At 46.1% G+C, this 13,323-nt stretch overlaps 1 protein-coding gene across 1 annotated transcript in view; it reads right to left on the bottom strand.

Annotated features, from left to right (window-relative positions):
* SYT14 (synaptotagmin 14) overlaps window positions 1-6,609 on the bottom strand; it is a 196,056-nt gene extending 189,447 nt beyond the window's left edge. Inside the window, exon 1 of the mRNA XM_066595594.1 lies at window positions 6,454-6,609. Coding sequence (XP_066451691.1) covers window positions 6,454-6,466 — 13 coding nt within the window. The 5' untranslated portion in view covers window positions 6,467-6,609. The remainder of the gene's footprint in view (window positions 1-6,453) is intronic.
* Window positions 6,610-13,323: the final 6,714 nt, after the last annotated feature.

Genomic DNA, 13,323 nt, shown 5'->3' with positions numbered 1-13,323 from the left:
TTCTTGCCCTGTCCGAGACAACAGTAGTCCGTAATCACACTTTTAAGTGACTGTCAGCCCTATAAAAGTATCCTAGCAGAAGAAACTTATAGGAGATGCTCCAGAACTGTTATTTTATAGGAAGTACAATTATTTTAGGAAGTTGGCATAACTGGAGAGTAGACAGGTCCTAGTGTGGTCTATTGATGCCCCTACTAAACACATCCCTGACATCACTACCACCCCTAATAAACTCTTAATCTGAGATGGTCTGTCGAGAGAGATCTGTTCGACTAGAGTACTTTGTTAGAAGGTTACCAAGAGGGACGCACCATTCACCATAAAGCCATACTTTCCCGTGACCACTGCCGCTCAGGATTCCAGCTAATTAGAGAGACAGCTCAGGTGAGCACTGCTGTCACTTATACGTCCGCACCAAACGCAGCACCGTAAATTGCATATCCTATTCTAGTGTGCGGCTCGCACTGACAGCTTCCATTGCAGTCAATGGAAGCCGTCCGTCCCCCTGCGAGTCTTGACGGATTCGCATCATCACCGGCGCGACTCTCTACACTGCGATAAGCGACACATTCGCAGAGCAGAGAGGAAACAACTGAAAGGTAAGCCGGGGGTCTTTCGCAGATTTCGCAGTCAGAATCCACCCCGGCCATGGGCATTGAGCCTTAATGGAAAACAATATCATTCACACATCAGCTGCTGCAGACCTTCTTTATCCCCTTAGCGCAGAAGCTTTTTTGTTTATTTCTATTTTTGTTTCTTCCTCAGCCTTTTAAAAAATCGTAGCTCCTTTATTTATCCAACGATGTCGCTGTATGAGGGCTTGTTTTTTGCGGGACGAGTTGTATTTTTCAATGGTGCTATTTAATGTACCATATAATGTACTGAAAAACTTTTAAAAAATTCTAAGTAGAGAAATGGAAAAAAATTTTTGTTCCGCCATCTTTCGGTGCGTCTTGTTTCTACGGCGCACAAATGGCAACAAAAATGACCTGATAACTTTATTCTATGGGTCAATATGATTACTGCGATACCAAACTTATATTGGTTTTTTTTTCTGTACTACTTGTATTTTATTTCAAAGATATTTGAGTTTTAAAATTGTTTTCTGCCGCCATCTTCTGCGCGCAATAGCTTTATTATTTCTCCGTCTACAGAGTTGTGCGAGAGCTCATTATTTGCAGGATGTCCTCTAGTTTACATTGGTACCACGTTGGAATACATACGACTTTTTGATCGCTTTCTATTGCATTTTTTCTGGGAAACAGGGTAACCAAAAAAGCGCATTTCTGTTGTTATTATTATTTTTTCTGATGACGTTCATCGTGCGGAGTAAATGATGCATTACTTGATAGATCGGACTTTTACGGACGCAGCGATACCAAATATGTATTTCTGATTTATTATTTAGATTATTTTATTATAAATATGGCAAAAGGTTTTTTTTAACTTTTATTACCTTTTTCTTTAATAATTAGCAAAACTTTATTGACCTTATTTTTACTCTTTTTTTTAGCCCCCCTAGGGGACCACAACTTGTGATGCTTTGATCGCTCCTACAGTATGATGTAATGCAATAGCATTACATCACACTGCCATCAGGCAGGCAGACAGACAGACAAACCTCAGCCTTTCAGTAGGCTCCCGGATACCATGATACCTGCATGGCCTCCTGCAATCTCATCGCGCGGGGGGGGGGTACGGGACCCCCAAACATCATTCGGGGGATTTAAATGCTGCTGTCAAAATTGTCAGCGGCATTTAAAGAGCTAACAGCCCTGATAAAAACAGGACATAAAAAGACGATAGGGCCGTCACTAAGGGGTTATCAACAGTATAAGGGAGTTTCATATCAATCAATAGTGAACAGGAATTTCTCCTCTTTTCTTCAAGAAGAGGTTCTGCATCAGCTAAGGTGTGTATTATAAGGGATAACAACACTAAATAAGTGTTCGCAGCGGCAATGCAATCATGGCAACGACATTGTGAAAAACGTGTACGACAAAGACAATACTTTCAACTTTCTGGAGTGAATAGTTTTTTAGAAAAAAGTTAGGAGACCTTAGAAGCACCTCGTAAAAACGTGTTTTACTTTCAATATTCCTATAATTCGCAGCAGGGGGCACATTATCCCATATGTCCTGCCCATATAGTAAAGGTATAGGCGCACAGCCCGCTCCCAGCTGTGCATACAGGCGGCACTATAACACACTGCAGTTATAGGATCCGGCTGGTTTACTCCCCGTCCGCCCCCGGGGACATGGCTTGTTTACTTGCTCTCTAGCCAGCATCACTTAACCAGCAGATCCACAGAGAGCCGTGTGCATGTCCCTGCAAGCATGATGCCCAAGAACAACATGTAGGAGGCAAATCAAGTGTTATTATATTTGGTCAAGAATTACACGATCCGACCAAAAGTAATTGGACACCCGAGCAAGAATCAACAGTAGTATTTATTTCCATATATTAATGCTTAGTGGGGATTCTTTTGCCCTAATGACTTCAGATTCTCTCCATGGTATACTTTCTACTAATGTCTGATACATTTCAGCTGGCATTTCCCTCCATTCATCCTGCAAACGTCTGGTGATTTCTCTCAAAGATGGACGCTGTTCATATTTCCTGACCTGACGTTCCAGATGCTCAGTAAGGTTCAGGCTGGGACTCTGTGCAGGTCAATCCAATTGTGGAACATCCATATCCTCAAACCGACATAAAAAGGCGTGTTGTCTGGTTGGAAGTATGGCCGACCATTCCCAGAGTATTACCACAGTGTCTGCAGCATATTATTGTCTAGAATGTCAGGGTACACCTCCGTGTTCATGGTTCTTGTCACTACAACCAATAGACTGAGACCATGCCACGTAAAACAACCCCAGACTATAACAGATCCTCCGCCGTACTTACCTGTTGGCACAACACACCCACGTAAAGGTGTTCCCCAGATGTCCTCCACACCCAGGTACATCCATCTGATCTGTAGAAGGAGTAGTGTGATTCATCACTGCAAGAACGTTCTTCCATTACTCAGCTGTCCAATGAGGACCCTCCTTGCACCACTGTAGACTGACCATTGCATTGTGCTTTGTGATGGACGGCTTGTGTGCAGCCGTATAACTCATATATCCAATAGCCCGCAGTTCCCATCACAAACTATGGCTGACACCTCCAAGGGTCCGCATGTTATGTAGCATGGCTTAGGACATGTGACATGCTAATAAGACACAATACATTCCACGGGTGTCCAAATACTTTTGGTGGGATAGTGTAGTCCCTATTGTATGTCCCTAGACCACAATAATAATATGAGACGTAGGTGCGTGAGTCTCCAAGGCGTCCGTGGGCCTGTGAAGCAGATCCGGAGCTGTCCGTTCAGCACCACCTACAGCACTGCAGCTCTCCAGCCTCACACTTCCCAGTATACTACAAGCTGCTTGCGTCTGCCATGTGAACACGGCCTTCATATATGTTCCCACATAGGGGGTCCGTTGCGAAACTCCACAAAAAACATCAGTTACAGCAGCAGCGAAGTGGATGAGAGTTACACAAACCTCACAGCGCGGGAAGGGTCAGCGCCAAACGCAATGCAAGGGCTTCTTCAGGTGCGCCTGATTTAGTCCCGTTATGTGGCCATGATAATCATGGACGCATAACGGGACGAAGCAAAACCATTAATTCCAATCTTGTCATTTTCGTTAGCGGTATTAGCTCCCGCGAGAAGAGATAGAACGTGCGCTACGGTTCTCGTATGTAGGTAATACTGCTTGCGGGAAGGATAGGGCACGACCTAGTACCAAGTTTAAAAAATGTCCGACAGAAAAAAAAGGTTCATGCGCAACTACGCTCTATAGCGGTGAAGGTAGTTGCGCATATGCCCATGTGAGGCTGGGTTCACATGGGATGGAGATCTTGCGGAATGTCCAGACCGGGAACGCACGGAAATTCCAAGAGATTTCTGCGGTGAAGAGGCTGCTACAAAACCCGTGCCATTTGTCGCGGGTTTAAAGCAGCTTTTCCGCCTGTATTTCACTGCGCAAATCTCTCCCCATAGAGAGAAGAGAGTCCGCAGTGGACAGGACGATACAATTGACATGTCGTGGATTTGAATTCCGCGCCGCATGTCAGTTTCTGCGCAGCTTGTCTGCAGCGTGTGAACGAGATTTTTGCAAATCTCATCCACTTTGCTGCTTAGTCTCAGGTTTAAAAATGCATGTGGAATTTACGTGCGGAAAGTCCACACGGACATTCCGCGGCAATTCTGCCCCGTGTGAACCCAGCCCAATGGTGCAGATTTGGTATGGATTTTCTGCAGCAGAAAAATACGTAAATAATCCGTGTCAAAATCTGAACTTCGGAGTCTGCTGCAGATACGCCGTAAAATCGGTATCAAAATCCACGCCGAATAGTGGGGGTTACGATGCGAATAGCGGTACAGATTTTCCTGCTGTGGGGAAACAGGCACCAAATCTGCTGCGTGAGAACGCACCTCTAAGAGACGCTGACGCAGCGGAATCTGAGGCGGAGTTCTCTGCATGCATTCCACCTGTAAAACCGCGACTGAACTCCGTGGTCGCATATCTCTGTCACGCATTATGCCACGGATCCGCATTCGGCTTTAGCCCTCTGAAGGGGCGAAATGTAATTCCGCGTGGACCCGCGTTAAAAGTGAAACGTCACTTCTAAACGCAGATTCAGACAGAACCGCATCAAACATTCTGCATGCAGATTTTACCCGTTCCCAGGGCTAAACCTGCATCTGAATCCGCGGCACGATACGTGGCAGAGAGTTGCAGCTCAGCCGCGGATGTCGGACGTAATTTTAGATGTGGAATCCGTACAGAAAGATCCAAGATGGATTCCGCCGTGGAGAAACATAACCTTGGATTCAATAGGAGCTGCACATGTGATACCAACACAGGCCACTGCGCAGCGGTCAGCGAGATGCGCTTCCCATAGTGACAGCGGCGCCCGTAATCAGCTGATCGGCGGGGATCATCTATTGATAATGTTCTGAGGATAGGCCATCAATAGAACAAAACCTAAAAAGTCCCAGACGAGCCCTTTAACGATTGATGAGCTATCTTCAGGATGGATCATCACTAGTACATTGGCGCAGGCCCCCAGCGATCAGCGGCTGTCAGGGAGCACAGACCAGGAAGCAGACAGATCTGTATACATTGCAGCGGCCCGGGTTAGGGCTCATTCACATCTGCGTTAGGGCTTTCCTTCTCTCCGTTCCGTTTTTGGAGCACAGAACGGAATTAAAACACAATTGAACGTTTCCGTTTTTCTCCTCGTTGATTCAAATTCAGGGCATTCAAAAAAAATGAAACGAAATTTTCAGTTTGCTTCCATTACGTTGTTTCCGTATTTTTAACGAAATTGAAAAAAATTTAATTTAACGGACTGGAAGTAAACTGGAAATCAACGGGGAGAAAAAAAGGAAACATTTCATTCTGTTTGCCCCGTTTCACATCTGCGTCGGAGGTTCCGTCGCAGATCCAACCAAAAAAACGGAAGGAAAAGGCCGGGCAGCTGGGCGAAAAGTGGGTGGGGGCCCCATTATAGTCAATCTGTCCAGCGCTGTTCGGTTTTGTCTCTGGACAGAAGTGTTCAGCCGCGGGGATTCCGCTTGAATGAAGCGGGAAAAATCGGAATCGCCAAAGCGGGATGTAAAAACCACCCGTTCTCGGCTCTAAAAACGGAACAGAAAGCCCTGGCAGAGCCCTAACGCAGGTGCGAATAATGCAAGTGCAGCGCCCGAAATCCAACCTACCAAAACCTTCTACCTATCCAACAAAGGGCGCACAAATCCAACCTACCCAAACCTCGTCTTCCAAGATGGCGGCCTTTTAGCGACCCTCGAGGTGACCCATTTAACTGTCCGCAAATTCCGCAGAAATCAGCGCGATCTGTCGGCAATTGTCTGCCATCTATAAGGAGCCAAAATAGTTACGAAAAATAGTGCAGCGGACCTACATAACAAAAAGGAAAGTCGCGGGACTCAAAACGCCCCCCAAATCCTATCATTAGCGGCATACAGTAACAGCGGAGCCCTCGCTTATAAAGTTGCATCGCGCAAATTTAGCATCAAGCAGATTTACATCGACTTCTACAGGACGGCGTCTATTTACAGGCGACTTTTTGCGTCCGACGCCGCAGGGCGCCAAATTTCATCCTAGACTCCAAGTCTGAAGCTAACACAGAAAAGTGTCTGCGGGCGCCCACAAACCCCCAGAGGAGAATAAGTGCCATATAGCATGTAGAAGCCATTATCACCTGCCAGACACTGGCAGCAGTCACAGGCAGTGGGCACAGGGGCATACCCACCGCCGGGTCACACAGGTACACACACGGGTTACAGGGACGCCTCGCCCTGGGGTGGCCGCAGAGTCTCAGAACCCCCCTAACGACTTGGTAATGAGCCGATCAGCAGACGGTTATTGGCCTACTTACCATCTATCGCCATGATTCTTCCAGCACGGAGCGTACCAACTTCTCAGGTTATGGGGGGGAGGGAGTGAGCTGGAGAGTGACAAGGAATGAACCACGCGCCGGCTCTGCTGGCTGCCCGGCACTGGGGACAGTGAGGCTGTGACATGAGGCAGCTGCTGTCACCGAGCCCTGTCAGCAGCAGCTGGCTGTCAGCACTAATGCCACAGCCCTGTAGTACGCGCTCAGTGGCTTCCTGACTGCTTGTGTTGCCCCTAGCAACCAGGGTGCAGTTTACACAGTGCAGTTCAGGCCCTTCCTGCGCTTCACCATTTTCGGGTTTTTTTGTGTGGGCACCAACATATAAGAGCCAGAACTTTTTGTTTTTCTGAAAGCTTCTTTTTTTCTCTATGGTGTCATTTTTGCAACATTGTTTCCTTTTGGGTTTGTATTTCTATGGTGTTCGCAATGTTGCAAAAATGACTATTTCCTATATTCCTTAGGTCGGTACAATTACGGCTGTGCCAAATTTATGTTGTTTTTTTATGTTGCGCTAGTCTTGAAAAATAAAAACTTTTATGTTTTTGTTTTTTTTAATTACTTTCTGTCCCCTTATCCTGAGGTCAATACGTTTTTTAGCTTTCCATCGGTGCGGCCGTGAGCGGGTTTGTTTTTTATGGCGGGAGCGCTAGTTTTCATTGTTACCATTTTGGGGGACGTAAGACTTTTTAATCACTTTCTATTCAGGTTTTTAGAAGACGGGATGACCGATGAAAACACAATTCTGGCATCATGTGTGTAAATACATATATGTATAGTGTCCCAGATGGTTCCATACATGTCCTATAGGTGATAAATCTGGCAACCGGGCAGCAATGGAAGCATGACAATGTTGTGGGGGCATCAGGTGACCCTCTTGGAACACACGTGGCTGCAGGATGTCCTGAACATATCGCTGAGCTGTCATTGTCCCTCGTACTACTACTAGGGGTGACCGACTGTCGTATGTGATGGCCCCCAGACCATCATACCAGCAGGGGGCAGTGTGCCACCCTACAGCAAAGGCAGGATTGAGACGCTCACCCCGAGGTCTGCAGACATGAACATGGCTGTCGTCAGTGCCCAAACTAAACCTGGATTTGTCTCTGAAGACAACCCGGTTCCACTCCATAGCAGTCCAGTTTCGGCGGTCACGACACCAATGCAAACAAAGGCGTCGGTGGATGTCAGAGGCCATACATGTAATGGGCACCGTGAGACTAAATGTCTTTCAACCAAGTGCCTGGAAATAGTTCTGACAGACACAGGGGTGTAACGATGGCGCCCCCTGTCTATGGCAGGCAACAAAACAGTTGGAGCTGCTCGTGCTTATTGGACGATAAGAAGATCCTTTCTACTGGTGGTCGGTCACGGGCGTCCTAAGCCCGGTCACCTTGTGTGTGCTGCCACACAACCACTGGTCCCAACCCCTCTAGGCAGAACAGCTCAGGTGTTGGGCAATTCATTGATACGACCATCCAGCTTCTTGCATTCCAGTGATGTCCCCCCTCTCAGACTCTGGTAGCGGGGTGAAATCTCTCTGATTGAGTCGTAGAGGCGACTAGTGATCAACAAGCTCCACACAAGCGGAAGAGGTCACTACACACAAGGAGCCTCTGTTGTGGCCAAGGGTGCGACCGGTTTTAGGGCCTCAGGTGGCAAGACCGCTCATCTAATCATACCACAACTCTAATCATTTGTATATCTGCCTGAGATGAAACTGCATGCCGAGTTTTGCAGTAAAATGACAACTTCTTTTAGGGGCTTGATGGGTTTTTTTGGCAAAGAGTGTATACTTTTGTATTGATTTTTCTCTTTTAGAGGGATTACCACAAACAGGGTAAGGCGCGATGGGTCACTGAAGGGGCCTCCCATGGCTAACATCTTAGAAGCTGTGGTCAGCACTGACCACGGCATCTAAGTCATTAAATGGCTGTAATCAGAACTAGCTGTTGTGGGCAAGTGTCACCTGTTTCACACAGCTCGTGCCCACCAGGTACAGATCATCTCAGTTCCTGAGCCTGCTGCATAGTCCCATCCTCGCAATTGCATGATATACATGTACATTCCATTGTGAAGGGATTGCAAAATGAAACTAGAGTGTGATTGGTTGTGATGGGCAGCAAAGAATATTTTTTTCTTTTAGGATTCGTTCACACGTGGCGGAAATGTGGATATTCCATATAAAAACACTACTGAGCGCCGCCGGTCAGGTGATGTGGAACTGGGTGCATCACCTGACCTGCAGCGGTTGCTGGGTGAGGGATGTGCACTGCAGTGAGGGCTCAGTATTCCGAGGTGAGAGGAATGGTGTTGCAACCTGAAATCAGCTGCGGATCTACTGTTAAAACCCAGTCAAAATCCAAACCAATGGTATGAATTTTGCAGTGGATTTTGAACATACCCTCAAACCGTTTTGATAATTGAGTCCCAGTAGCCATATCTTCTTTCTGTTTTTCATTGACGTAGTTTTGTTTTAATGTGGGAGAATTTGTAATTTTTTTGACCATGTATATAAATAACCGTGTATTTCTACGAAACGCGTCTTTAACCCTCTCCAATCCAATTTGTATCCTGGTTTTCCTAGGGGGCTTACTCTTTTTCTGCCATTATACAATGGCGCTATATGCTGGCTAAAGCCAGTACTGCATGAGGTGACACATTGGATAGGCTCCGACAGCAGAGAGGCTGGCAATATACAGTAAGAGAACCCGACGGACATCTTCCAACATCGGAGCTGTACAGCTTCAAATCATAATGTCTTCAGAGGTCAGACAGTGGATTGGAAAGGGTTAAAGTAAGGTCTAGTTTGAAATTGCCACCTGGGATCTGTTCCTTTTTAGTAACCTAGTTCAGGTCTTGCATTTGTTTCTCTTCCTCTTTTTGGCTCTGGTGGGAATGGTATTAGGTGAGACTTGCTTGGTCTCACCTGTGGAATATTTGGGAGGACTATTTAACCTGGCCTTGCGCTTAGGTCATTGCTATTTAATTCAGTCTTCCTCTGACTGTGGTGGAAGTCAGAGCTTGGTGCTGGATCTCCTGTTTGCCTGATGCTATACAGAACTAAGTGCTGCGGTTACTATTGTTTATATCTTGTTGTCTGTGGTTTTCTTCTATCCCACAGAGGGTCTATTAGTGGCCTAGGTACGTGGTCAGATTCGCCCTTGTTAGGGCGGGTTATCTGCGTATAGGCAGGCCCCTTTCATGGATTTAGGGCTTATACGGGCAATGTTTTCTTGGTGTCTTTTCTTTATTGTTTACCACTCTTTTGTGTGCCGTTTCGGTCTGTTTGTTCACGGCCCATGAGTATTTCAAGGCTATGGATCAAGCGCGTCCTGTTTGGACGTGACAATAATTCAGAAGCTAGCTGTCAGCCATATTGTCACAGTCAGATCCGTATTTCACGTCAAGTGTGAGTAATTTAAAATGAGTGCGACAACAGGTAACCCTTACAAACGTTTTTTCTTCAAAGGAATCATAGCCACAGTTTTTTGGGACACAAAAGGGATTTTGCATGTTGATTTTCTTGAATATGAGTAGACGTAGGCTGCTGACCAGTGGAAGGGCTGTCACTGTGCAGAAGGATCATCCCTATTCTCATTTGCACAAGGAAAGACTAGAAGCAATGGGATGAAACTGAAAGGGAGGAGACACAGATTAGATATAAAAAAAAACAACTTTCTGGCAGTGAGGGTGATCAATGAGTGGAACAGGTTACCACGGGAGGTGGCGAGTTCTCCTTCAATGGAAGTCTTCCCACAGAGGCTGGACAAATATCTGTATGGGATGATTTAGTGAATCCTGCACTGAGCAGGGTGTTGGACCCGATGACCCTGGAGGTCCCTTCCAACTCTACCATTCTATGTAGATATATTTTGCCCATAACAAGTCATATTTATCCTATTTTCATGAACATGCCAACAAATATGATGCCAATCCAGATTGCTCCACCTCCGCCGCTAGCTCTCCCAGGCACTTTTGTTTACACCAGTGGTCATCAACCAATCCAGGAATGGTGACACTTTTGAGATAGCGGCTCACCAGCTCCTACTGGAATACACCAGTGGGTGTCCAGACTCTGTGGGTACATAGCAATCTGTCAGGTAGATGTGGATCCGACTTACCACATACCAGATTGACTTAGGGCCAACTGGGCAGGCAGCACCTGGGAAACCCTGGTTTTCAGTCTTGACTTGTCCAAGTGAGATACAGTTTTTGCTGCTGCGCCCCCAAGCCATTACTCATCCAGATAGTCCCTGTAGTGAGGCTGCTGATGCTGCACAGGGCCGAGGCATGATAGCTGATTTTGTGATCTGTGGTGTAGTGGTTAAACGGGTAATGGTCATGGCTGGCAGGACAAGTGTAGTAACTAGGTCTAGGCAGAAGATTAGGACAGACGGCAAACAATAGCAAAGTCCAATAAATCACAACTGAGTTCAGGGAGCACAGAAGGCAGTATCATCAGGAGTCAAAACCAGAACAAACATAAACCGGGACTTAGCCATCCTCCATGGGGAAAGGATGCCTAATACGACCAGGATTTGGATTGGGGTTGGCTAAGGACATTATTAGGGAGCTCACACTGGCTTTTTAACATGGGCCTGTGTGTACATATACCCTACGGGCAGCAGAGAGAGAGTAAGCAGGGGATGCATAGTATGGAATGGAAAGACCCTGTGCAGGATAAGAGAAACCACAGTGGCCACCCGCTGCTACAGTGACAGGTGAGTTGTGATGGTGGCGTGACGTGACAAGACATCTTACAAGTCTGAGAATGCAGAACGGAACTAATGTCAACTTTGTAATGGGGCAAGTATTACTTCTGTGTGCTGCCATATGGTACCTACATGAGGCAATTTAATCTCCCCTTGATGTAGTGATTAAGTGCACCATTTTTCAGCATTTTTCCATTGTTTCTACCACCATTGTCTCCTATGCACCTGCCTCATACTCTATATAAAAAAAAAAGAAAAAAAAGGCATGGCCCAGACTAAGAAGAACAGTGGCATTAAAAAACACCATAGATTTGCAAACCATGTCTCAGGTTAACGTAGGCTTAGCTAAGGTCTCTTACTTGCAGTTGTTGTACACTTGCATCATTGGGCTTCTTGACTTTCAGTAGAACATATGCATTGTATGACTCTGCTGGATCTGAACCTGCAGACTATTTCAGTGCTTTCTATGTACCTCTGGGCCAGGGGTGCACAACCTTTTTCTGGTCTGACGGCCACATTGCCATACTGAATCACTTCCGAGGGTATTCCCATCTGAACCATTTATGCTATATCCTTAGTATATGCCATAATAAATCAAAGTAAGTTCCACTTCCAGGACTCCCACCTTTTGGGAGAATAGGGATCACCTTTGCCCTTCAATGCTTGACAAAGACCTATTCTATGGTCTTAACGTGGCATTTTTTTGATATGTAGGAATAGAGTTTTGAACATTGTTTTGCACCAATATATGCTGCCACAAGCCTTCTTTGTATGTTTGATTATTCCCTCCCCAATCAGCACTCCAGAGAGGAGGAAGCCATGCATGTGACTCTCTCCATTGTAGATGATGGATGCCGAGCTAATGGCCTGGCATTACCAGACCATTGTTTCCCCTGCTCTACTATGTACCAGCCCTCTCCTTACAAGGTTCTTCTGAGTCTCAGACCACTCTTCCAACCATTAACCCTTTCCAATCCACTGTCTGACCTCTGAAGGCATTATGATTTAAGGCTGTACAGCTCCGATGTTGGAAGACGTCCGTCGGGGTTCTCTTACTGTATATTGTCAGCCTCTCTGCTGTCGGAGCCTATCCAACGTGTCACCTCATGCAGTACTGGCTTTAGCCAGCAGATAGCGCCATTGTATAATGGCAGAAAAAGAGTAAGCCCCTTAGGAAAACCAGGATACAAATTGGATTGGAAAGGGTTTAAGGGAATTTGTCACCATCTCTTTACAGCCCTCTCAAAGAGCAACATTAGGTAGTGACAGACACACTGATTGCAGTGATATGTCTGCTGTATGTATCTGTGCAGTAGTTTTGGAGAAACGTGCATTTTATTAGTAGCCACCAGACACAGAGAACTGCAGGAAGTAGTCCTTAATACTCATGAACTGCAGCTAGCCATACCAACTCACACCATATGGTATGGGTTTTGAAGCAGGTTTTATCGCAATTTCCTGTGCAGAATTCACCTTCTCATTGAGAGGAGGCAAAATCCACAGCGGAAACGCCAGTAAAATTGACATGCCGCAGCATTGAAATCTGAACCGCATGTCATTTTCCGCACAGGTTTTGCGCAGGTTATTTCCGCAGCTTGTGGATGAGTTTTTCAAAATCTGCTACTGTAAATGCCGTGGTACTTCCATGAGGAGGATTTGGACAGAAATTCCACCTCAAATCCACCCCTTGTGAACCCCTTAAATGCGTTTTCTGATATTTAAAACCGTGCCCCAGGGTAGGGAATGGTGCTTCCTGCTGATACAGGAAATAATCATGTAACGTCATTTGCTCACATGACCGCTGCAACCATTCACTCGCTTCAGTGGTCATGTGTGGAAGAACGGCATATGTTTGCTGAGGCCAGTGACTGGTTGCAGTGGTCATATGAGCTACCAATGTTATGTCATCCCTTCCTGTATTAGCAAAGACCAGACTGGAAGGAATTAGGTCAGCAGTGCTAAACCGGAGGCACGGTGAAAGGGTTAGAAAGTTTTTTTGTTTTTTGGGGGTTTTTTTTAGCACTATTCGCTTCTTGGGGCATTTTGTTTTATGGCAGAAAATCCCTTTAAACAGGGTCATTTTCTGATAACACACCATCATTAACCCCTTGAGTGGCGGGTTTCCTACCACCCTGTCGTG

The sequence above is a fragment of the Eleutherodactylus coqui genome, chromosome 3 (genome assembly GCF_035609145.1).
Source record: "Eleutherodactylus coqui strain aEleCoq1 chromosome 3, aEleCoq1.hap1, whole genome shotgun sequence".
Taxonomy (NCBI): Eukaryota; Metazoa; Chordata; class Amphibia; order Anura; family Eleutherodactylidae; genus Eleutherodactylus; species Eleutherodactylus coqui.
Note: the sequence above shows the minus strand (reverse complement) of the source record. Positions and strands in the feature narration are given on the sequence as shown.